The 26,574-nt window shown below is 42.2% G+C and overlaps 1 protein-coding gene across 1 annotated transcript in view; it reads right to left on the reverse strand.

The window, feature by feature from the left end:
• nrg3b (neuregulin 3b) overlaps positions 1-26,574 on the reverse strand; it is a 401,552-nt gene that overhangs the window by 196,141 nt on the left and 178,837 nt on the right. The window contains exon 2 of the mRNA XM_020454441.2: positions 9,203-9,335. Coding sequence (XP_020310030.2) covers positions 9,203-9,335 — 133 coding nt within the window. The remainder of the gene's footprint in view (positions 1-9,202; positions 9,336-26,574) is intronic.

The raw sequence follows: 26,574 nt of genomic DNA on the forward strand, positions 1-26,574 counted from the left end.
CTCAACATGTTCACAACCTTACTTGGATACAAATGATAGAAAATGTGGTTTACAGTGAACTTGAAAAAGTTCACTGTAATGTGATGTTCTGGACAAATACTAGATGGGAAAGTATGTTACCTTCTACTATTCCTTCAATTAAGCCGTTCAAAAAGATCTGTTGAAAATTGTATCTTGTATTTTGCTATTGGATTTAAATATTAGTTAAAATGACTAAACATTATCTGATGAATTGGTGACTTAACAAAATGTTTTCATGGAATAAAAAAAAAGATTTAGCATGAATGACTCAGGGGTGAAAGATGCTTTAATCTCCAACGAATGCACAATCAAAGGTTCTTAACATAAAATAGGGGGCATTACACGTGTTATCAGTTTAGAGTTTTATACTTAGATATGAAAAATGCACCAAAGTCACAGATAAAAACAGATATAGTATTGTCTTTTCATTCTTAACTTAATCTAGTATATCAATTAAATCTCCAACTCCAATCATGGAGATATAGGGTGGGCAGGCTTTTGTTGCAGTCGTTTGGTCTGTTTTATCTGGAGTATTTCTCCTGTCTTGTCCTGTGTGAATTTGAGTATTCTCTCTCTCTCTATCCCTCCCGGAGGACCTGATCCCTGGGACCATTGCCTTAGGACTACCTGGCCTGATGACTCCTTGCTGTCTCCAGTCCACCTGGTCATGATGCTGCTCCAGTTTCAACTGTTCTGCTTGCGGCTATGGAACCCTGACCTGTTCACCAGACGTGCTACCTTGTCCCGGACCTGCTGTTTTCGACTCAATCTCTACCGCACCTGCTATCTCTAACTCTGAATGCTCGGCTATGAAAAGCCAACTGACATTTACTCATGAGGTGCTGACTTGTTGCACACACTACAACCACTGTGATTATTATTATTATTTGATCCTGCTGGTCATCTATGAATGTTTGAACATCTTGGCCATGTACTGTTATAATCTCAACCCGGCACAGCGAGAAGAGGACTGGCCACCCTTCAGAGCCTAGTTACTTTCTAGGTTTCTTCCTAGGTTCCTGCCTTTCTAGGGAGTTTTTCCTAGCCACGGTACTGCTACATCTGCATTGCTTGCTGTTTGGAGTTTTAGGCTGGGTTTCTGTATAGCACTTTGTGACATCGGCTGATGTAAAAAGGGCTTTATAAATACATTTGATTGATTGTTCCTGCTCAACACTGACACATCCAATTCAGCAACTTATCATGCAATTAGACTGGACAAGACGAGTTGAAATACGTGTGTTAGTGCTACGTTGAAACAAAAGCTTGCACGCCCTGTTGGAGACCGGTGTGCTAGATCATCCGTCTAAATTGAAAATGTAATCCTTCACGCTTCCACTGCCTTTCAACTCCCAGTCATGTGGCATCACAATTGAGCACCACTCATGACCCGATTGCGACCCTCCTGAGGCCTATAGCACACCGGCTATCAAACTCAGCCACACTCAAACAGCACCCAGGCTCACTCACTGCTGCAACATTAGATCATATAATTGTGAGTCTAATGCCTCAGGTGGGCTGTCATGGGTTTTGCTCACAGGTAATACGGCTGCTCGCAAATCTTAATTACGTTCCCTGTCTTATTGCGTGGGGGAGAGATGGTGGCTGGCCCACTCCACTCTTATGCATGGCCCACTCCACTCTTAGAAACAAGGGTTCCAAAAGGGTTCTTCGGCGGGCCCCATAGGATAATTATTTTTAGCTCCAGGAAGAAACCTTCTGGGTTCCACGTAGAATCCTCTGTGGAAAGGGTCCTACATGGAACCCAAAAGGGTTCTATGTGGAACCAATAGGGGTTCATCAAAGGTTTCTCCTTTCGGGACAGCTGAAGGACCCTTTTCGGTTCTAGATAGCTTTTTCTAAGAGTATGGCTTCGCAGCGGCTCCAAGCCTGGCAAACACTTTCCTCTTTCAGGACGGATGAGTTGAGGAGCGACAGCCACATGGATTAGTGCAGCTGTCAAGGTCTGATGGTGCGGTGACAATTTAATTGTGGAACTGGATCCTCACAGAAAGAATGGGGAAGAGAAGCAATATGATATATTAATATAATTCCTATCAGATCCTGTTAATACCTGTCAGGGGCTCCTGGATCCCTCTGTGTGAGTGTGTGTCTGTTTCTGTGCATGCAATTGTGTGCGTGTGTGCATGTATGCCTGTGTGTTTGTGTTATATCTATTTCCCTGTCATTTGTCATCACCGTTGTTGTTAGTGGGTTTTAAAACAGAAAACTATTTATTCACTAAATATTCAGAATGTCTTTTACTCTCTTTACTACTATAAATTCAAACTATTTTGAAAAATGTAAGACAAAATTAGTGTGAATGTTGAATCTTTGTAGATTTATGTGTAAAACAAAACATGTACAGCCTCCCACACCAAGATCCATTCACATATAAATGTACTCACACACACACACATACACACACACCAAGATATTTAGGATTGTATTGGCCAACAGAATCGTATACCCATTTGTCTCTGCATAGTAGATTTCAGTGTATTCATTGGAATAGCAACATAGTGCTCACCCTAAAAATATAAGATCAAAATGCATTGACAGTGTGCTGTATCGAAAGCACAATCCCATACAGCACTGCTGTCTCCTGTAGGTGTCAGTATATTCAGTTAGAATCCCTCATGAATTCAATGAGAAGATAGAAATTTAAGAATGTTCCGTTATGGTGCCCTAATAAACATTGCTTATGAATCAATCGAATATGCATATTTTCAATCTATTATTTAATTCGAGATTTATTCATTTAAATTATGTTGGGATTATTTTAATGATGTGCAATTTATCACAAAACAGACATTAATGGATAACAGAATAGAGGCATATTTCAAAATCAAAGAGTGCATTGCTCCATGAAACGGGAGTTTCGTACAACAGCAAGCACAGTTTTAATGTTGAATACTGAGACTTTTGTCAGCATGTCGTAGCATGCTTGTGTGTGTGTATGTGTGTGTGTGTATGTGTGAATGTATGCGCGCACACGTGTTCTCTGTTGTTGGTCTGACAGCCTAATGAGAAGAGAGAGGTTACCATAGCAATGGTAAGGAAAGAACTACCTTATGCTGTTGTGTGTCTTGAGGATTTGACATATACACAGAGAACAGTAAACCCGTGATCCCGTGTAGCTCATTTGGTAAAGCATGGCGCCAAGGTTGTGGATTCAATTCCCACTGGGGACCAGTACGAAAAAAAGTCAAATGTAAATTCCTCATATTTAACACAATGAAGCAAGCCAGTAGAGTGAGCCAGACAACCTAGGAGGCAGACGGATAGATCTGCAATCCCAATGAATGTCCGTCGCTTCAACGTAATACCTTCCCCAACCACCTGACAGGTCAATTATTCAATTGTTGACAGTTATTACGAGCACACCAACACTGCTCGCGTTGCGTGCTCGAGCGTTGCAAAAATAAATGTAAATATACATGTTATTCAATTATGGCCCCCACACTGCTCGCGCACGCCAACGAGCGACTGCGTTGCCAAACGCAAAAATAGAAGTCAGTTCTATTTTTGAGGCTAACCGCAGTGCAAGTCCTGCCTCTCCCATCTCCTAATTGGTTTATAGAAGCAGATACCCATGTGCCATCTCCTCATTGGTTATACCTACATGGGTGATTGAAAGATGAACTGAGTTCGGTTGGTCATCGTGGTAACTATGAAAGTTAGATGCCAATCCCCATATAAAGTCCAAAGATGAAAAGGCCTGGAAGAAGGAGAGATTCGGTTGACCGTTTTATGTGTGGATTAATTGTCGGAGTAGAGGACTTTGTGCATTTCAGTTAAAATAACAACTCAACATTTATATCCCAGGACAAATTAGCTAGCAACTGCAAGCTAGCTAGCTAAGTTGCCATAAATGTTTAATGCTTTTCGACCTGTCCCCAAATTAATATAATTGGTTTAGAGTTTTTGACATTTTAACCTGTGTGTCGTGATCGCGTTTGGTGTGGGGGGACAAAATCAATTTGCTCACGATGGTGCACGCAGATGGTTTGGGTACGGTGTTAGACATTCTCAAACCCTTAATGTGGTAATCACATTACATTGACTCCCTTCCTGTTCTCTAAGGTGTCCATATTAGGACAGGCTCAACCTCACAAGGAGTAGTGTCATTGTGAGACTGACACAACTACTTGTAAAGCTGAGACTGTCCTAATATGGACATCATAGTTGACAGCTATATAGTACAAGATAACCCTTTGGTGATATAATTTCTAATACAGCATGTGTATTGATGAATATCTGCAACTTCTCATCTAAAGCCAGTGTAGGACGGCATGCAGTTACGATGGGTTCTTTCATCTACCTGTTCCATCAAACTCATTATGTGGGTGTCAGGGAACGAGATCAGTTAGCAAATTATGCCTCTGAACTAGATCTGTGACATTTTGTCGGCAGGGTTATTGTCATGCAAAAGAATGCCGGTCTCAAAGTAATTGACCACAAACATAAACACGTTTAGCATCGCCAGGCCTCCACGCATACAAGCGCTGATACGTGCCTTTGGAACATCTACATTTAAAAAAGTATAATAATTAACTGAATATGCACCATCACAATAAATCCATTATTTATTTTAGGCAGGTCTAAAGAAACATTATGATAGGAAGAAATTGAATTGTATTTCAGATGAAGAAAAGTTGGTATGTTGTCTAGCTATGCGCCATGCCCTATGCTGTAGAATTTAGCAGACAAGATATGCTTATAAGTTCTGTGCCATTATTTAATATTTTATGATTAATAGTAAGAAGAATATAATTGAACTTAGCTGAATAAAATAGAAAGAATATTTTTCCCTTTCTAGAGTGAGTGCGCATATGAAGTGGCTATGTTGAGCGTAAAAGTGATAATTTGAAACATGTTCAATACGCTAGAAACAATCCATAGAATGCCTTAACAATCAAAAGATATATGGGCTGCATGATGCGACCATAGGCTATTAATGATTTGCCTCAGGCTGCACATTCCTTGCCTCAGGCTGCACATGCTGTTGTCTCATCGAGTGATCATATTTTCACCCATCAGACTATTCTCAATTTAGTCTTGTCCTTACTTATATTTAAAATTTGTTTCCAATTTAGAATGGCCCATTATCAAATGGCAGGAACAGGGGCAGGGGGGAAAAGACAAGTCATCTTTATACACTTGAATGGAGGCCACTTTCCTGCCGGTTCGTTTCACTCATGTTGGTAGGCTACTCCAGTTATTTCACCTGGCAACCGGTTGTATTCCGCCCAAACTCTGTATGCCATGGGCTCTCCAACCCTGTTCCTGCAGCTACCCAGTGCTTCATTTGGGGAACAAAGTTAAATCTGCTTGGTAACATCTATAGTAACATGTTTTCACAACGAAACATGTTTTATTAAACTGTTGACAGCCCCTCTCTCTGGATTGAAGGAGAGAGGGGAGAAGATGGAAACACACGGTGGTGAGATATTCTAGAGCTAATGGTAATATGTAAGCCTATCAATTGTGAAAATATAAAAAATGCCCTCCCTATTATGGGATTCAAAACCAAATACAAATTCACTATAATTGTAGGCTAATTATGTATTAAAGATATCGTAAATCAGTATTCTTTTCTGTTTTTCTGTCATGTGTAATATGTATGTATTGTATAATGGCACAATCATTTTTGGCTTGGCCTCATATATAGGCCTATGCATAAGCATACATGTGTTTTGAATTATCATCACCTTAGAAAGCACTGTCCATTTCATTGTGTTTGAAACAACATCCACAATGACCATGTTTTTCCAAATCAAGTAATTCCACAGAAAATAAAGTGTTGCCTTTCATCTATCCCCACACGTTTAAACAAGGTCAGAGAAAACAAGAGAAAATGTTGATATTGGCATCCTAATCAAATTATCTTTGATTTAATCCGTATATGGTCATCAGAGATGCTCAGATGCGGCCAAACTGTGATTGGTGGAAGACCCATCCAGTGATAGGCACCGGCACGTTTCACTATCATCTTTCCAACCTCTTTACTGTTATTTACAAAAACAGGAATTCACAACAATAATAGTACAACAGTTGAGCTCCATATGTGAGAAAGCCGCTATTATTCCATCACGGTCCCATGTATTTAGAACCATTTACTATCCAGTTATTCAGAAAAATAACCATTCAATAGAAGCTCTTGAGAGAACCCTGTAATCATTGCTTCAAAACACTGGCACTTGCGAAGTGGACTAGTCCTCGGGTTAAGTCCCCCCTATCCTTCCTCTCTACCACGGATCCCTCCGTTAATTATACCCATGAGTGTGGTTGGAGAGATGGTCTGTCACAAAAGTGTAATGTTTTGAGCAACTGCACCAGTCATAATGGTGAAACTCGGAGCACAGCTCAGACACATCTTCCTTGTTGTGGCAAAGTGGAGCCTATTCTCTTCTCTCCTCTTCGCTTCTCTTTCCCAATAAGCACGGACCAGTCTTTTGGACATCTTGTTTTGGTACTGGTCATCTTCTTTTTTTGGTGTGGTCTGGTCCACAGATGTATAATTTTAGTCCGGTCCAGACCAAATCTGAAACAATCATAGACGTCTATAATTGGTTCAGATTTTGTCCGGTCCGGCCTTGATTTGGCCCAAACTTAGACGTCTATGATTCACAAGTTTGGACAGCACAATACAGTACTCTATTCTACTGAACTAAACTGTACTGTACTCTACTGTACTCTACTGTACTGGACAGGACTCATCAATTACATTAAGTAGGTTTAGCTGTGAAACTAGCAGGTTGTGTTTAGTTGCAGCTGAATAGAAGAGACACAGTATGCAAATTATGTAGAAAATCATCTAAAATACATATTTTCCAGATGTAGATGTTAGATTCATTTTCGGGTTCTGAATGAAAGTTTAAACATAGTGTTTGAACATAAATATGGCATGATGTTCAAAGTAATGCACCCTGTAGTTGAAAACAACAGACCACTTCAACAACAATACCATTCTCAATAAGGTATGTTTTTTTCTTGCTATGATTATATGTTGTTGTTTATATACCTAGTTGAATGCTAAAGAATAAGAACATCTGCTGAATGGTCAAAATGTAAAAACTAACACTTGCAAAGCATGCTGGGTATTATTTGAATTAGTTTTGCCCCCAAACAAGTATGGTCCAGAACAGAGCAAATCTGAACCAATCATAGACTTCTAGGCTGGTTCATGAGTTTGAACAGCATAGTACAGTACGGCACAGTCCAGTACAGTAGAGTACAGTACAGTTTAGTTCAGTAGAATAGAGTACTGTATTGTGCTGTCCAAACTTGTGAATCATAGACGTCTAAGTTTGGGCCAAATCAAGGCCGGACCGGACAAAATCTGAACCAATTATAGACGTCTATGATTGTTTCAGATTTGGTCTGGACCGGACTAAAATTATACATCTGTGGACCAGACCACACCAAAAAAAGAAGATGACCAGTACCAAAACAAGATGTCCAAAAGACTGGTCCGTGCTTATTGGGAAAGAGAAGCGAAGAGGAGAGAAGAGAATAGGCTCCACTTTGCCACAACAAGGAAGATGTGTCTGATACATAGAATATAATGCAATTGTATTGGGTGACAGTATACATGTTCCCTTTTTAATTATGTCAATGTATTGCACTGCTATGTGTGTTTTAAATGTGCTTTTATGTACCTAACACAACATTGAAGTTAGGTATAATTTAACTATATAGTTGTGCATTTGTCGTGCCACCAGGTCACCCAATATCCATATCCTTCTTTAATATCCTTCTTTAATACTTAAAGAAGTCGACCGAAACATCTTCTGAAATAAGCAATGACAAGTTTAGCGGTGCTATGCCAGAATGTAAACTGCCAGAGCCCGGTGTGGTATATGGCTGGAAAAACGTACCTCAATCCAGGGATGGAATATGTTTGCTGTACTCCTAATTATCCCGAAATGTTGAATGGTGAATCAAGATGATTGGAATTCTGCTACTTTTGATTTAAATTGCTGTTTTCCCCAGCATGCTATGCTAGCTAATACTATAGCAGCCCATTGGATTCCATGAAAATGTGACAGGTAGCATTGGGGTGAGTAGCCACCGGAAGTGTTGTCGAATCCAATGGGATGCTTTAGAATTAGATAGCCTAGTATGCTGACGAAAATGGCAGTTTAACCCTCTACTGCACATCGTTGCCCTCGTGCAACAGAAAACCTTTTGGCCCCTATATAATTATATATATATATTTATCCTATAAATGACAAGATGCAACGACATGTAACAATCCTGTAAACAATCAAATGAGGTACAGAAGTTGGTATGATGTATGAGTTGGGGTAGGAACCTTCTTCCAGGAAGCAGAGTAACGTGAGCACATGGTGTGAGTGAAAAGTAAGATACATTTAATTATTTAGCATGTTTATATAGAGATAACTTGACAATAAAAAGTATGTACTTTTGTAGGAATCTCTAATGAAGCATATTTGATAGGTTTTGAAGATATTTAGTTTATATGAAAAAAATGTAGCTTTATTTTTGTTGCCTCAGGGCAGCGTTGTGCAGTTAGGCTACTTGTCAGGGCAATTTCATGCATTGGTCAATGTTTTTGCCAACATATCCACTGACATTCACAGGCAATGGACAGGGCTAAAGGAACCTAATTGAGCAGTGAGGACAGTGAGCTTGAGGACAGTAGCAGCGAGGAAGAATGGACGCCAAAATCATTTCCTTTTATGAAAAGAGTGCTTGTTTCTGCTATATTTGACTTAATAAATGTTCTGAAAATATCCGATTTTCCTTGGTGTTTTAGTACCCGTATGGTACAGCATTTACATGAGGCAAAAAAAAAAACGTATGTGTGGGGGGGTAGATAAAAAAAAAAAAATTATTGCTACATTATCAGAAAGCTTAAATCTTCAAAACATTTGTTATGAAAAAAAGTATGTGTGCAGTACCCGGTTAAGTAAAAACTAGCAGTATCAATTTGGATAATGGGATAATTATGAGTACAGCGCCATCTCCCATCCCTGGATTGAGGTACGTTTTCCTCACAATCTCTTGCGCCTGCTCCACGGTGTCCTGATCACTGCAGCCTGCCATTCAAACCTTAGCGGTAATATGTAATTATTGCAACCGTAAGGTCTGAATCTTCAGGCTAGGACAAGTTGGACACAGTGAATTAATACAGACACACTGAGAGACTCACCTGCAGTGTCTGTGCACTCCTGCTACTGTCTCAATGATGGAGCACTCGCCCTCGTTGAGGCAGAAGGCCAGGTCCTTGTCATCGATGCAAGGCTTGAAGACCTCTGAACGCAGACTAGGAGATGTGGGGGCCACTGTTAGAAAGAGAGAGAGATGTCACAGAGACACCATAATTGAAGAACCATTTTCTTTGGGTAACATATAAACTTCAGAATCACAGCAAAAAAAACATTTGTTTACCAAGAAAGAAAGATGACAGAGGGATAGAGATGTGTCAAAATGACCTGGATTACTACTTGATTTGGCTTATTGTATAAACAGTAAGGATTTTTGATGGTTTTGCCAAATATCTTGGCTCTATGATCGTGGCCTATATCATCATACATACAGCTTCCATTCACACTGACAAGGCTACTCAGGAGCTTGCGGTGCTAACTTGATATAAATAATATTCAGGAGAAGGTGTCATGACACGGGGGTTCAGGTTCAATAGGCTACCAGAGCGGAGCTAAGTAAACACTGCTGTCTCTCCACTCCTTCCTGTTAATCATCAACAGTGATGACATCATCTACAGTAAGGTGAGGTACAGATACACCACGTTACACATTTGTTGAATGGGAATGAATTATTTGTGATCTGATGAGGCTTTGTTATAAAGATTATCAGAATAATTCAAAAGTTTGATGTATAGTACATAACAAATATGGATACTGTGAAAAAAAGGTGTTTTGGTTACAATTGACAAAAGGGTGAAGGAGGTTGATAGATAAATATAGGCCTACAAATTGAACAAATCACACATTACCTATCGACATCATTCATCCATGTTATTTTAACATGTTATTTGTTGCAGGTTCTCCATTATTTTAGATGGTATTGAAAGCACCTGCTTTCATTTGGAATTGGGTAAGAATAAATGGCTGTGGCATGACATGTTTCACCTCCATGTGCTGCTCTTTCATTCTGACCCTGCACAAGCCCTGCTCTGCTTTGCACACACACTGCTCTGTCTGTTGACTGAGCCATGGCCGCTATGCACAGCCACTGCAATGCAGGTATTCCCCCGCAAAAAAGACAGTCAGCCGTGTTTGCACACACACACACACACACACACACACACACACACACACACACACACACACACACACACACACACACCAAGGTTGGGGTCATTTCTGAATTGAGTTGTGAATTGCTCTTGAATTAATGTTGCTTATTTATTCTACACACCATAGAAATGTTTATTTTGACATCACGTATGGTTACCAATAACATGTAGCAAACATGTTAACATTTAATTTGTAAAACTTATTTTCCGACAACAATCAAGTATTTTTGTAGTGGTCTGGAAATATTATAAGATCATGTTGTGGGTTGTCTATAATAATTAATAATTCCCTTAATGTTTTTAAATATCAGAAAAAATACATTTCCCAAAATGTATTAGATCAAACACTGCAGTATGGAAGGGAACAATCTAACATCTCATGACAAAACTAAATACTGTTTGACATCTTTGAAATGGTATATGTAATTATTTGCATTAATAAGTGAGTGGCATATCCTTTTGATAAAATATTTGTCAAATGAATTAGACTGATATTTCACGTCTCAGTTTAATTGGTTTGAATTGCTTTAAATTAAATTATACTTTCTTCAATTCCTTCAATTCAAATTCAATTAAAGATCTTCTTCCTGTGGGGTGTGGACAATTCAAGTTCAATTCAAATTCATTGTTGGATTGACCCCAACCATGACACACACACGCACACACACACGTCTTGTTTCTGGTGAATTTTGAAGGGAAAACACATCCAATACTTTCCTGTTAATTGGGTTAATATATCCCAACCACAAATGATGTCCCAATCATTTCTTAATTATTTTCAATAGTTGGTCTAGCTCTAACAGTTCAGAAAGTAATCACGCTTGACAATTTGTTTGTAGAACGACTGTGAGAAAGTTAGTTCTGGGGTGCATTCAGTTTGATTTAACATTTGCTACAGTGTCCCTCCTTTAAAAGTTGCGTCATACTGCAGCAGCCCACAAGGTGTGCATTCTATGGCACGTTACTTCATTTTCAGACATTTTTTACGTTAATGCAAGTTACTGCTAGTTCGACCACTCGAGGGCAACTTTGAGAAGCATTTGATAGTCTCCCATATTGGCATTACTAGAGAAATGTAAACCTTTTTTGTCATAACATAGTACATGGGATTGATTTTAAGAAATTTGTCTTAATTAATTTGATTAATATTATGGTGTTTCTATTCTGAGAAAAGTGAAAAATGAAACCCTCGGGGTTTCCGTTAGGATGGAATGGAAAATATTATCGTAACGGTTTTCTTCTGGTGAAAGAGAGGTGGACCAAAATGCAGCGTGGTTATCTTTATACATCTAATGGAAGATGAAAATAGAACAATATACAAAACAAGAAACGTGAAAAACCGAAACAGCCCTATCTGGTGCAACAAACACAAAGACAGGAAACAACCACCCACAAAACCCAACACAAAACAGGCTACCTAAATATGGTTCCTAATCAGAGACAAAGACTAACACCTGCCTCTGATTGAGAACCATATCAGGGCAAACATAGAAATAGACAAACTAGACATGCAACATAGAATGCCCACCCAGCTCACGTCCTGACCAACACTAAAACAAGGAAAACACACAAGAACTATGGTCAGAACGTGACAGTACCCCCCCCCCCCTATAAACTTATAGGGGAGGGTCTGGGTGGACATCTGTCTGCGGTGGCGGCTCTGGCGCTGGACGTGGACCCCACTCCATAATTGTCTTAGTCCACCTCCTTAGCGTCCTTTGAAAGGCGACCCTCGCCGCCGACCTTGGCCTAGGAACCCTAACAACGGGCCCCACTGGACTGAGGGGCAGCTCGGGACTGAGGTAGCTCAGGACTGAGGGGTAGCTCATGACCAAGGGGTAGCTCAGGACCGAGGGGTAGATCAGGACCGAGGGGTAGCTCAGGCCTGAGGGGTAGCTCAGCACTGAGAGGTAGCTCAGGACTGAGAGATAGCTCAGGCTGGTTGACGGCTATGGCAGCTTCTGGCTGACTGACGGCTCTGGCAGCTCCTGGCTGACTGACGGCTATGGCAGCTTCTGGCTGACTGACGGCTCTGGCAGCTCCTGGCTGACTGGCGGCTCTGGCAGCTTCTGGCTGACTGGCGGCTTTGGCAGATCCTGGCTGACTGGTGGCTCTGGCAGATCCTGGCTGACTGGCGGCTCTGGCAGATCCTGGCTGACTGGCGGCTCTGGCAGCGCTGGACAGAGGAGCTCTGGCGCCTCTGGACTGAGGGGCTCTGGCGCCTCTGGACTGAGCATGCGGGAAACTGGGGGGCACGCGGGAGACGGGCAGGCGGGAGACTAGGGTTCAATTCCCTGATGGGGAGGAAGGAGTAGGCTGTCCTTGTAAATAAGAATTTGTTTTAAACTGAATTTGTAGTTGTGATGTCTTCACTATTATTGTACAATGTAGAAAATATTAAAAATAAAGAACATTTCTGGAATGAGTAGGTGAGTCGGGTAACTTTTGATTGGTACTTGCTTAATTAATTTGATTAATATTGTGGTGTTTCTATTCCAAGAAAAATTTAAAACTCTCTGGGTTTCAATTAGGATGGAACAGAAAATATGGCGTTGTACAACGTGATGGTCTGAAGTACAGTACTGGGCTATTTAGCTAAAGAATCCCCATGTCGTGCAGGCCGGGCACATGGCAGATCAGGGTTCAATTCCCCGATGGGGAGGAAGGAATAGGCTGTCCTTGTGAATAAGAATTTGTTCTTAACTGACTTGCCTAGTTTTAAAAAGGTTACACAAAGAGCGTAACATTTCTGTACCCTAATTTTTGAATTCTAGTCTGACCAATAACCAAACGGAGTTTAAGTGAAAATACAAATCTAAGTGATTTATCAAGACCAGTCCCCATCCTTGTCTCAGAGCAGCATGAAATAGTGCTAAAATAGTTCTAGGCCATTGCTTCTAACTTCAACATGCTCTTTAAATAAATAAGACCTACACCACTTTTAACAGCACATTACTCAACACTAGTGAGACTCATGTCCCCTAAGGTAGGCCAACAGTATATCGAAAATTATGACGTGACTCTCCACCAATAATTACATATAGAGGATTGGAGGATTCTAAATTAAAACCAAAAGCATCCTCATTGGTCTCCCGGTGGCGGCCGGCACGGGTATCGTACCTGCATCAATAGCAAAGCATTTTGCACTGCGGGAGCCCCCATCCACTCCGGAACAAAGTATCAAAATACAGAAAGATGTTGGTAAAGTATTCGGCCCCCTTGAACTTTGCGACCTTTTGCCACATTTCAGGCTTCAAACATAAAGATATAAAACTGTATTTTTTTGTGAAGAATCAACAACAAGTGGGACACAATCATGAAGTGGAACGACATTTATTGGATATTTCAAACTTTTTTAACAAATCAAAAACTGAAAAATTGGGCGTGCAAAATTATTCAGTCCCTTTACTTTCAGTGCAGCAAACTCTCTCCAGAAGTTCAGTGAGGATCTCTGAATGATCCAATGTTGACCTAAATGACTAATGATGATAAATACAATCCACCTGTGTGTAATCAAGTCTCCGTATAAATGCACCTGCACTGTGATAGTCTCAGAGGTCCGTTAGAAGCGCAGAGAGCATCATGAAGAACAAGGAACACACCAGGCAGGTCCGAGATACTGTTGTGAAGAAGTTTAAAGCCGGATTTGGATACAAAAAGATTTCCCAAGCTTTAAACATCCCTTGGAGCACTGTGCAAGCGATAATATTGAAATGGAAGGAGTATCAGACCACTGCAAATCTACCAAGACCTGGCCGTCCCTCTAAACTTTCAGCTCATACAAGGAGAAGACTGATCAGAGATGCAGCCAAGAGGCCCATGATCACTCTGGATGAACTGCAGAGATCTACAGCTGAGGTGGGAGACTCTGTCCATAGGACAACAATCAGTCGTATATTGCACAAATCTGGCCTTTATGGAAGAGTGGCAAGAAGAAAGCCATTTCTTAAAGATATCCATAAAAAGTGTCGTTTAAAGTTTGCCACAAGCCACCTGGGAGACACACCAAACATGTGGAAGAAGGTGCTCTGGTCAGATGAAACCAAAATTGAACTTTTTGGCAACAATGCAAAACGTTATGTTTGGCGTAAAAGCAACACAGCTCATCACCCTGAACACACACCATCCCCACTGTCAAACATGGTGGTGGCAGCATCATGGTTTGGGCCGGCTTTTCTTCAGCAGGGATAGGGAAGATGGTTAAAATTGATGGGAAGATGGATGGAGCCAAATACAGGACCATTCTGGAAGAAAACCTGATGGAGTCTGCAAAAGACCTGAGACTGGGACGGAGATTTGTCTTCCAACAAGACAATGATCCAAAACATAAAGCAAAATCTACAATGGAATGGTTCAAAAATAAACATATCCAGGTGTTAGAATGGCCAAGTCAAAGTCCAGACCTGAATCCAATCGAGAATCTGTGGAAAGAACTGAAAACTGCTGTTCACAAATGCTCTCCATCCAACCTCACTGAGCTCGAGCTGTTTTGCAAGGAGGAATGGGAAAAAAATTCAGTCTCTCGATGTGCAAAACTGATAGAGACATACCCCAAGCGACTTACAGCTGTAATCGCAGCAGAAGGTGGCGCTACAAAGTATTAACTTAAGGGGGCTGAATAATTTTGCACGCCCAATTCAGTTTTTGATTTGTTAAAAAGGTTTGAAATATCCAATAAATGTCGTTCCACTTCATGATTGTGTCCCACTTGTTGTTGATTCTTCACAAAAAAATACAGTTTTATATCTTTATGTTTGAAGCCTGAAATGTGTCAAAAGGTCGCAAAGTTCAAGGGGGCCGAATACTTTCGCAAGGCACTGTACATTGTCCTGCTAATGGGCCATTATAATACTGTACATGGTGTCCAGGTCAGGATAACCAAAACATTTATTTTTTAAAGACTATCAGAAAGAATGTTGGTACTTATTTATTTCGATCCAAAACAATGAATGAGTGAGTCACTCAGCTTTATGTAGGTGCCGGCTATATGACTGTGTCATCAACTTGATAATATATAACAATATTTTGGAGATTATTTCATTTTCAAAAAACAAACAAAGGAGAGTGATGGCAATCTGAATAAAAGGTCAAAATAATATTTGTAAAGGCCAGAACATTTATTTATATTTTTAGAGGGAGAGAAATGCTGTGCCAATTGTGTGCCGCCCATAAATGCCAAAATATATCCTTGCTTAATAGCCATAAGGGCGCTGTACAACATGACTGTGTGTTTGAAAGAGTATTTTCCACTAAGCAACAATTTGTTAACCTTCATGAGAAAACTTTGTTCCATTATTTCTGTAATTCACTGATATTTTTTATCATAGTAATTCATTATGGATCCATAACTAAACAAACATCATCATTATTTTATTAACGAAAGCATAAAGATGTTGATGAAGAAATACTGTACTGCTATTTTGAGTTAGAAATGTAACACTTCAGAGTACTTAAGCATCGAATACATTGCAGGTAGGGGGATGTTGACACCTACAGTAGCCGGGCTATAAAGAGTCTATTGTCCTGCTAATCAGGCTACAAGTGTTTGAAAACCTGTAAATAAAAACACAGCATATTGTTTACATGCTTTATTGTAATCACAATGTCTACTTTTCCAATAACTTTTAGAGTTTGGGATTGATTTGATTAATATTATTGTGTTTCTATTCTGAGGAAAAACCCTCTCCTCTGGGTTCCTGTTAGGATGGAACGGAATATATGGTGACGGTCAGGAGTACAGCCACCTGTACACCTGGCTATTTAGCTAAGGAATCCAGTGTTCTGTGGGAGACTGGGATTCAATTCGCCGACAGGAAGGAAGGAAGGAGAAGGCTGTCCTTGTAAATAAGAATGTGTTCTTAACTGACTTGCCTAGTTAAATTAATCTCACACTAAGAGCATAACATTCCTACACCCTAATTTTCTAATTCTAGTCTAACCAATACCCAAATGGAGATTCAGTGAAAATAAAAATCTCATTGATTTATCAAGACCAGTCCCCATGCTTGTCTCAGAGCAGCGTGAAATGGTGCTGAAATAGTTATTTAAATAAATATGCTCTTTAAATAAACAAGACCTAGACCACTTTTAACAGCTCATTACTCAAGACTAGTGAGACTCATGTCGTCTACGGTAGGCCTACAGTATATCGGAAAATATGTGACTCTCCGCCAATAATTACCTATAGAGGATATTTCTATAATTCTGTGATATTTATTCCCATAGTAATTCGTTATGGATCCATAACTAAATAAACATTGGCATTTTGAAAGAGTATTTTTATCATTATTTTATTAATGAAAGCATTAGGATGCAATTATTAGTTACACTGTTTTAGTTTGAACGTGCAGACTGGCACTAAGAACAGAACAGTGGGAACGTTTCCCTACTCAGCGCCATTATTAGTGCAATGCCCCTTAAATATTTTGGAGATGATTTCGTATTCAAACAACATAAAATGAGCGAGAAAAAGGCCATTTTTAAACATGGGGTGAGAAATTGATACTAATTTGTAAATAAAGCCAGTTTGTCATTTAGAATTATTATTTTTTGTTTTGAGGGAGAAAAATCAAACACCAACAAATATCTCATGGGTCTCCCAGTCAAGGACAGCACAGGTATTGAACCAGCATCTGTAGCAACGCAGCTTGCACTGCTATGCAGTGCCTTGGGAGTTAGAACAAAATAAAATAATAAAAACCTTAGTGTGACAACAGTTTTAGTAAGTAATACTGAAGTCATGCACAATTATCCGTTTCTATTTAGGTTTATGTCACCCACTCATTGTCAGTAGGAGAAACAGTTGGACCCAAAAGCATAATCAGTGCACTAACTCCCGTGTGCGCTGGTCTGAAGCAATGAAGTGGTGATGCAGGGTACCATACTAAACCACAAATTACCTCTAAGTCCCGCGGCGTAAGCTCGCAACTTTTGATGGAGGAACCACTGTATGTTGCGTAATGGCTTGCACTAAACAACACATTCTTCAACATTTTCAACAGACTTTACATTTGCTCTGTTTTGTTAGTGTGGCAGGGTATTGCTTAAAGCAATGAGTGATGTATTTGAATGTTGAACCCACAACCCAACCTCTTTCCGATTTTCAAGTGGTTATTCAGAACAGCACAGTTTCCACTTAATCTTTACGTTGCATTACATTTATTTTGTACTGAATGCAGACCTGGTGACTTTTCTACTCCACAATTAGTGACAATAAAATTGTCACGGGCGTCCTCCTCTTCATCTGAAGAGGAGAGGCGAGAAGGATCAGACCAAAATGCGGCGTCGTAAGTGTCCATGGTAAATCTTTAATAAAGAAAGTACTGACACTGTATACAAAACAATAAACAAATGACGACCGTGAAGCTACAACATAGACAATCACCCACAAACAAACAGTGCAACCCAGGCTACCTAAGTATGATTCTCAGAGACAACTAATGACACCTGCCTCTGATTGAGAACCATACTAGGCCGAAACATAGAAATACCCAAATCATAGAAAAACAAACATAGACTGCCCACCTCAACTCACGCCCTGACCATACTAAATAAATACAAAACAAAGGAAATAAAGGTCAGAACGTGACAAAAATGATGGGAACACCAATACAATATAATCTACCTCTCCAAAAATGAGCCTAACAACATTATCATGCTGGTGTTTTATTTAGCAATAATTATTATTACCTGTAGCCCAACTGATGCAGCATAGTGGATACAAATAAATATGGTGAAACATGCCCATCTGTATTTGTACTGATCATTAGCTAGATCAGTGCTTCCCAAACCTTTTCAGTCATGACCCTCTTTCATCATGGGGGAACATCCTACCACTCCACCCTTACCACTCCCAATTGAATGAACTGCTACAATGTTACACTAAAATATGGTGTAAGAATACCTTTTACCCTGGTTTCCCTTCCATATTGAAATCAAGAAGAAGTAATTAATGAAGGATAAATAAACCAGCTTACTGCTTTGCAACGTCACACGCATCTCAATCAATAAAGAGATTACATTTGCAGATTTTCTCATTTGAAATAAAATATAAAGGTGGTTCTTCTTAGGTTTATTATTAGGTTGTATAAATATGATGATTGCTTTCCCCCACAATTTTTGGCATACAAATTTTTTTTCTAAACAAATAAGGAGGATAGGTTGCTGCTCCTGGTCAGAGTATGTGACAGCCAGGCTGCCTCTGACTGAGGAGAGAAACAGGTTTGCTTGAGCCTATTGCTTGAGGTTCAGAGAATCAACCCTTCTCTAATTATGTAGCCTACTAGACACCACTTGTTTCAAAGTTCATATTACTACCAAAGTGGTCTTTGAACTCACAAAATTGAGCCCAATATAGCCAGTACCAATTATCACTTGTTTCTCGCTCGCCACATTTCAATAGAATCCTTCTCAATTAGAAAAATATAATTTTCTATATCATTCTTATGAATTGACTTTAATTCTTTATTTGTTACAAGTTAGCCCACATAATTAAGGGATTTGTTTTGTCTCTATTCTCCTTACAAGCCTCCTTCACAAACCACAATTACCAAACCAAGCACAAACTAGTACCAAACCAAGGATAATTGGCGGTGGGGGGATCCAATAATGAAATGAGGAATTGAGTAGCCTAGTACTGTGTAGTGTAAAGCCACAGGAAGCCAGTAGCTACCGTGGGAATATCATTTTCAATCCATCAAATTCCTCATAGTATATTATTAGAGGGGTCAAATTGATCTGTTTCTAATATTTACGTGCCTGGTCATATCATTATGCCATAATATGATTACAAGCCTAGCGGATTGGCTGGTATATTGCCCCCCTACTTTAGATTTAGCAGTGCAATTGGAATACATCTTTGATAATTGTGTTGTTGTTATGGGCCTTTTCTGTTCTGTCACAACCCCCATCATAGCATTAAACCTGGCATCATCACTTTTTCAGCACCTCGTGCTTCGGTTGACCAATCCCATGTGAGAAAGAGATGCATTTCTAAATTAGAGAAAAATAATCCCTTAGTTGTGCCACAACATCCAAATAAATATGTTGCTCCAGGGTATTGATTGATAAATCTCACGCCTTTTGTGAGGCCTTGAAAGATGATGACAGATCAGATAGACACGAAGATATTGGCGAACCTATAACTATTTTTATGATTTTTCATAAACCTTGTATGGTATTTTGTACGAATTACTATGTAAGTATACTGTTACTACTAAAGTAATCACAGTTTAAAAATACATGTATGAGAGCATCTTAGTGTTACCTAACTTTATTATTCAAAAAATAATACATGGAGGAAATGACCAATTATACTTATCACTCCATTTACAGTGCCTTCGAGTATGCATTAATAATACATTAGAAGATGTGCTATCCTTATAACAACCAATACAAGCATGGTGAATGCCTGTCACTGGGCATTGGGCCAGTGGTTCAAAGGAAGTCTTACTGTGCAACTTTTTTGCCTCTTTACACATTTGCAATGCCCTACGCCAAAATGGAAATATGTGTCACGCCCTGGTCAAAGTATTATTGTGTTTGTTTATATGGTCAGGCCGGGGTGTGACATGGGTTTATTGTGGTGTGTTTTGTCTTGGGGTTTTGTTAGTTATTGGGTGTGTGGCTTAGTGGAGGTATCTAGCAAAGTCTATGGCTGTCTGGAGTGGTTCTCAATCAGAGGCAGGTATTTATCGTTGTCTCTGATTGGGAACCATATTTAGGCAGCCATATTCTTTGAGTGTTTTGTGGGTGATTGTTCCTGTCTCTGTGTTTGCACCAGATAGGACTGTTTCGGTTTTCACATTTTCATTATTTTGTAGTTTCGTCATGTATAGTTTTTTCCTTCATTAAAATATCATGAATCATCATCACGCTGCATTTTGGTCCAACTCTCCTTCGACGGAAGAAAACCGTTACAGAATCACCCACCACACCAGGACCAAGCAGCGTGGTGACAGGCAGCGACAGCAGAAGCAGCGAAAGGAGGAATGGACATGGGAAGACATTTTGGATGGCAAGGGTTGTGCCTCCCACGGGAACAGGTGGAGGCACTTAGGAGAGCAGAGGCAGCCGGAGAGAGGAGCCGACGATACGAGGGAACACGGTTGGCAAGGAAGCCCGAAAGTCAGCCCCAAAAATGTCTTGGGGGGGGGGGGGGCTCAGGGAGTGTGTGGCAGAGTCAGGGTTCAGACCTGAGCCAACTCCCCCTGTTTATCGCGAGGAGCAGCGATCACAGGACTTCTGGACTTGGGAGGAAATATTGGATGGAAAAGGACCCTGGGCACAGCCTGGTGAATATTGACGCCCAAAAGAAGAACTGGAGGCAGCGAAAGCGGTGAGGCGCTGGTATGAAGAGGCAGCACGGCGACGCGGATGGAAGCCCGAGAGTCAGCCCCAAAAATGTATTGGGGGGGGGGCTCACAGGGAGTATGGCTACGCCAGGTAGGAGACCTGCGCAAACTTGCTAAAGAGACCGGGCAGGCACCGTGTTATGCTATGGAGCGCACGGTGTCTCCAGTGCGGGTGCATAGCCCGGTGCGGTACATACCAGCTCTTCGTATTGGCCAGGCTAGAGTGGGCATCGAGCCAGGTAAGGTTGGGCAGGCTCTGTGCTCAAGAGCTCCAGTGTGCCTGCACGGTCCGGTCTATCCAGTGCCACCTCCACACACCAGTCCTCCGATGGCAGCTCCCCGCACCAGGCTTCCTGTGCGTGTCCTCGGCCCAGTACCACCAGTGCCAGCACCACGCACCAGGCCTTCAGTGCGCCTCGCCTGTTGAGCGCTGCCAGAGCCTTCCTCCTCTCCAGCGCTGCCGGAGTATCCCGCCTGTTTAGCGCTGCCAGAGCCTTCCTCCTCTCCAGCGCTGCCGGAGTCTCCCGCCTGTTTAGCGCTATCAGAGCCTTCCTCCTCTCCAGCGCTGTCGGAGTCTCCCGCCTATTTAGCGCTGCCAGAGCCTTCCTCCTCTCCAGCGCTGCCGGAGTCTCCTGCCTGTTCAGCGCAGCCAGAGCTGCCAATCTGCAGGGAGCAGCCTGAGATGCCAGTCTGCATGGAGCTGCCAGTCTGCATGGAGCAGCCAGAGCTGCCAGTCTACATGGAGCAGCCAGAGCTGCCAGTCTGCATGGAGCTGCAAGTCTGCATGGAGCAGCCAGAGCTGCCAGTCTGCATGGAGCAGCCAGAGCTGCCAGTCTGCATGGAGCAGCCAGAGCTGCCAGTCTGCATGGAGCAGCCAGAGCTGCCAGTCTGCATGGAGAAGCCAGAGCTGCCAGTCTGCATGGAGCAGCCAGAGCAGCCAGTCAGCCAGGATCCGCCAGTCAGCCAGGATCCGCCAGTCAGCCAGGATCTTCCAGATCTGCCAGTCAACCAGACTCTTCCAGATCCGCCAGTCAGCCAGGATCTGCCAGAACCACCAGCCAGCCAGGATCTGCCGGCTGGCTGGATCTTCCTCTCAGTGCTGAGCTTCCTCTCAGTGCTGAGCTTCCCCTCAGTGCTGAGCTTCCCCTCAGTGCTGAGCTTCCCCTCAGTGCTGTGCTTCCCCAGTCCCGAGCTGCCCCTCAGTCCCGAGCTGCCCCTCAGTCCAGTGGGATTCTGGGTGAGGACTACTAGTCCATGGTCGGCGGCGAAGGTGGACTATCTTAGGACGCGAGGAGGAGGGACTAGGACATTGATAGAGTCGGGTCTACGTCCCGCGCCGGAGCCGCCACCATGGACAGACGCCCACCCGGACCCTCCCTATTGTTTTGAGGTGCGTCCGGGAGTCCGCACCTTAGGGGGGGGGGGTTCTGTCACGCCCTGGTCAAAGTATTATTGTGTTTGTCTTTATTTATGTGGTCAGGCCGGGGTGTGACATGGGTTTATTGTGGTGTGTTTTGTCTTGGGGTTTTGTTAGTTATTGGGTGTGTGGCTTAGTGGAGGTATCTAGCAAAGTCTATGGCTGTCTGGAGTGGTTCTCAATCAGAGGCAGGTGTTTATCGTTGTCTCTGATTGGGAACCATATTTAGGCAGCCATATTCTTTGAGTGTTTTGTGGGTGATTGTTCCTGTCTCTGTGTTTGCACCAGATAGGACTGTTTCGGTTTTCACAGTTTCATTATTTTGTAGTTTCTTCATGTATAGTTTTTTCCTTCATTAAAATATCATGAATCATCATCACGCTGCATTTTGGTCCGACTCTCCTTCGACGGAAGAAAACCGTTACAATATGGATGTGTTTCATATTCAGTGGACCCAGGTGTCTGTCCTGCTTGCATATCTAATTAAGCCTCGACATCCAAGACATCATTCTTAGGAGTTTAAAAAGACAATGGACTACATACTCTGTATCATCAATTCAATAAACTTCCAAGGCATGGTGTTCAAAAGTAATCTATTTCAAGACTTTACTTCCACAATAAGACCATGGCACTGGTCCACGGTACTTGCCTAACACTCATAGGGCAGTTCTAGCTTTAACTGGAATCCAGTGGAGTGTGCAGAGAAACGGGTGACATGGGAGAACCTGGGAAGTTTGAACACCAGGCGGACTGTAGCTTTCTGGATAAGTTGCAGGGGATTGATGGAACAAGCGGGGAGTTCAGCCAACAGCGAGTTGTAGTAGTCCAGACGGAAAATGACATGTGACTGGATTAGGACCTGCACTGCTTCCTGTGTGAGGTAGGGTCATACCCTACGGATGTTGAAGAGCATGAACCTGCAGGAGCAAAGTCACACAGAGAACAGCAGGTGTTGTCCAGTGTCATGCCAAGGATCTTTGCACTCTGGGCAGGGGCACCATGGAGTTGTCAACCATGATGAGTGGGTCTTTGAGTGGGTAGGCCTTCCACGGGAGGGAGAGCAGCTGCGTCTTATCGAGGTTGAGCTTGAGGTGGTGGGCCAACATTTAAGCTGAGATATCTTTCAGGCATGCAGAGATGCATGTTGCCACCTGGGTGTCAGACGGGGGAAGGAGAAAAGTAGTTGGGTGTCATCTGTATAACAATGATAGGAGAGACCATGTGAGGATATGATGGAGCAGAATTACTTGGTGCATAGAGAGAAGAGGAGAGGGCCTAGAACCGAGCCCTAGGAGATAACAGTAGGGCCTAGAACCGAGCCCTAGGAGATAACAGTAGGGAGAGTACGTGGTGCAGAAAAACATCCTCTTCATATCGCCTGCCAGGTAGGATGCAATTCAAGAGTGTGCAGCCTGAGACACCCAGCCCCGAGACGGTGGTGAGAAGGATCTGATGGTTCATGGTGTCGAAGGCAGCAGATGGATCTAAGAGAGTCAGTTGTGGCAGTGTGGAGAGCCTCCATAACACAGAGAAGAGCAGTCTCGGTTGAGTGACCCGTCTTGAAACCTGACTGGTTAGCGTCAAGAAGAGCGTTCTGAGAGAGATAGAGAGAGGGTTGGTCAGAGACAGCATGCTGAAGTGTTTTGGAATGTGGTGCAACACTGTAGTTTTTGACGTCAGAGTCGTCGATTGTTGATTGAAGTCAGAGGAGATGAAGCCAGTGGTCAGGGATGAGTTGATGAGGGAAGTGAGGAATGTAAAAAAGGACTCCAGAGAGGGTCTGGAGAAGGGAGGAGGGGATTGGGATCGAGCAGGAAGGTTTTTGGGGGGCTGAACCTCATTAGTTGCAGGATTTCATCTGGAGCGAGAGGATAAAAAGAGGTCAAGGCATAGGGTAGTTCTGTGTGAGTGGGACCAGTGGATTCAGAAGACTGAATGAGGATTGGATGTCATCAACCTTCTTTTCAAAGTGGTTGACAAAGTCGTCCAAAGAGAGGGAGGAGGGAGGGGCATTAAAAGGAGGGAGGAAAAAGTGGAAAATAGTTTCCTAGAGTTAGAGGAAGAAGCTTGTTAGAGGCAGAAGCCAGAGTGCTAGAAAGTGGCTTTAGCAGTAGATACAGGAAGAGGAAGAGAAGGTAGAGAGGAGGGAGTGAAAGGATGATAGGTCCTCAGCTGACCGCAGCCCTGTTCTATAAGCTCGCAATGAGTCACTCAGCCATGGAGCAGGAGGGGAAGGCTGAGCTGGCTGGGAGGAAAGAGACCAGTGTCACAGGATGTGGAAAGGGAGGATAGTATGGTCGAAGAGGCAGAATCAGGAGACAGGATTTAGCAAAGGGAGAGATGATAAGAGAGAAGAGCAGTGTGAGAGAGAGAGATTGAAGATTGAGATGGCACATGACCATCTGGGTAGGGATGAGTGGCTAGGGTTGGAGGAAAGGGAGACAGAAAAGAAAGTCGTGATCAGAGACCTAGAGGGGGGTTGCAGTGAGTTTAGTTGGCGAACAGCCTCTAGTAAAAAATTAGGTCAAGCGTATTGCCTGCTTGTGAGTGGGAGGGGACTGGGAAAGGTCAAAACAGGCAAGTAGGGGAAAGAGAGAGTTGGAAAGATTTTTTTATTTATTTATTTATTTCAACTTTATTTAACGAGGTAGGCCAGTTGAGAACAAGTTCTCATTTACAACTGCGACCTGGCCAAGATAGAGCAAAGCAGTGCGACACAAACAACACAGAGTTACACATGGGATAAACAAACGTACAGTCAATAACACAATAGAGAAGTCTATATACAGTATGTATAAATGTAGTAAGATTAGGGAGGTAAGGCAATAAATAGGCCATAGTGGCGAAATAATTAAAATGTAGTAATTAAACACTGGAGTGATGGATGTGCAGAAGATAAATGTGCAAGTAGAGATACTGGGGTGCAAAGGAGCAAAAAAACAACAACAACATGGGATTGAGGTAGTTGTGTGGGCTACTTACAGATGAGCAATGTACGGTAAGCTCCTCTGACAGCTGATGCTTAAAGTTAGTGAGGGAGATATGTCTCCAGCTTCAGCAATCCGTGTTTACGGATTTAGGGTTGTACCTGGTGGGTTCCATGATAATTTGTGTGAGATTGCGGACATCGAGCTTAGATTGTAGGACGGCCGGGGTGTTATGCATATCCCAGTTTAGGGATGTACAAACTCTGAAGATAAATGGGGGGCAATTAATTCATATACGTGTCCAAGGCACATCTGGGGGCTTAGGGGGGTCTTTTACTAGCGGCAACAGTGAGAGACTTATTTCTGGAAAGGTGGATTTTTAGAACTGCTCGAACTGTTTGGGAACAGACCTGTATAGCATGACAGAACTCTGCAGTAGATTGCAACTCCACCCCCTTTGGCAGGGTAGCCTAGTGGTTAGAGCAGTGGACTAGTAACCGGAAGGTTGCAAGTTCAAATCCCCGAGCTGACAAGGTACAAATCTGTCGTTCTGCCACTGAAACAGGCAGTTAACCCACTGTTCCTAGGCCGTCATTGAAAATAAGAATTTGTTCTTAACTGACTTGCCTAATTAAATAAAGGTAAAATAAATAAATAAAAAGTTATATCTTGACAGAAAATGTTGTAGTTGGGGATTTCAATTTTTGGTGGTCTTCCTAAGCCAGGATTCAGACACGGCTAGGACATCAGGGTTGGCAGAGTGTGCTAAAGCAGTGAATAACACAAACTTAGGGAGGAGGCTTCTGATGTTAACATGCATGAAACCAAGGCTTTTGCGATTACAGAAGTCAACAAATGATTGCGCCTGGGGAATAGGATAGGAACAGAGGAGGAGTAGGATAATAGCGCCTGGGGAATAGGAACAGAGGAGGAGTAGGATAAGGGTACGGCTAAAGGCTATAAGAACTGGTCGTCTACTATGTTGGGGACAGAGAATAAAAGGAGCAGGTTTCTGGGCGTGGTAGAATAGATTCAAGGCATAATGTACAGACAAGGGTATGGTAGGATGTGAGTACAGTGGAGGTAAACCTAGGCATTGAGTGACGATGAGAGAGGTTTCGTCTCTGGAGGGAAAAGTTAAGCCAGGTGAGGTCTCCGCATGTGTGTGGGGTGGGACTAAGAGCTATCTAAGGCATTTTGAGAAAAACTGAAGGCTCTATAGTGAAATAAAACAGTAAAAACTAGCCAAGACAGCAGTAGACAAGGCATATTGACATTAGAGAGAGGCATAATGCAATGGTGTTGATCAGGAGAGTTTAGACAGTAAATTAATCGGAAGCAGATGTTGGGAGGCTGAAGCCGCCAAGTACGAAGAGCAGTGAGCCATCATCAGGAAATGGGTCTCCTGAGTGGCACAGCAGTCTAAGGCACTGCATCTCAGTGTAAGAGGCGTCACTACAGTCCCTAGTTTGAATCCAAGCTGTATTATAAACAGCTTGGATTGTATTATAACAGTAGGTTATTCACCACAGATGTGGTGTTTTGTGCATTACATTACCTGACCACCA

This window comes from Oncorhynchus kisutch, linkage group LG20 (genome assembly GCF_002021735.2).
Source record: "Oncorhynchus kisutch isolate 150728-3 linkage group LG20, Okis_V2, whole genome shotgun sequence".
NCBI lineage: Eukaryota > Metazoa > Chordata > Actinopteri > Salmoniformes > Salmonidae > Oncorhynchus > Oncorhynchus kisutch.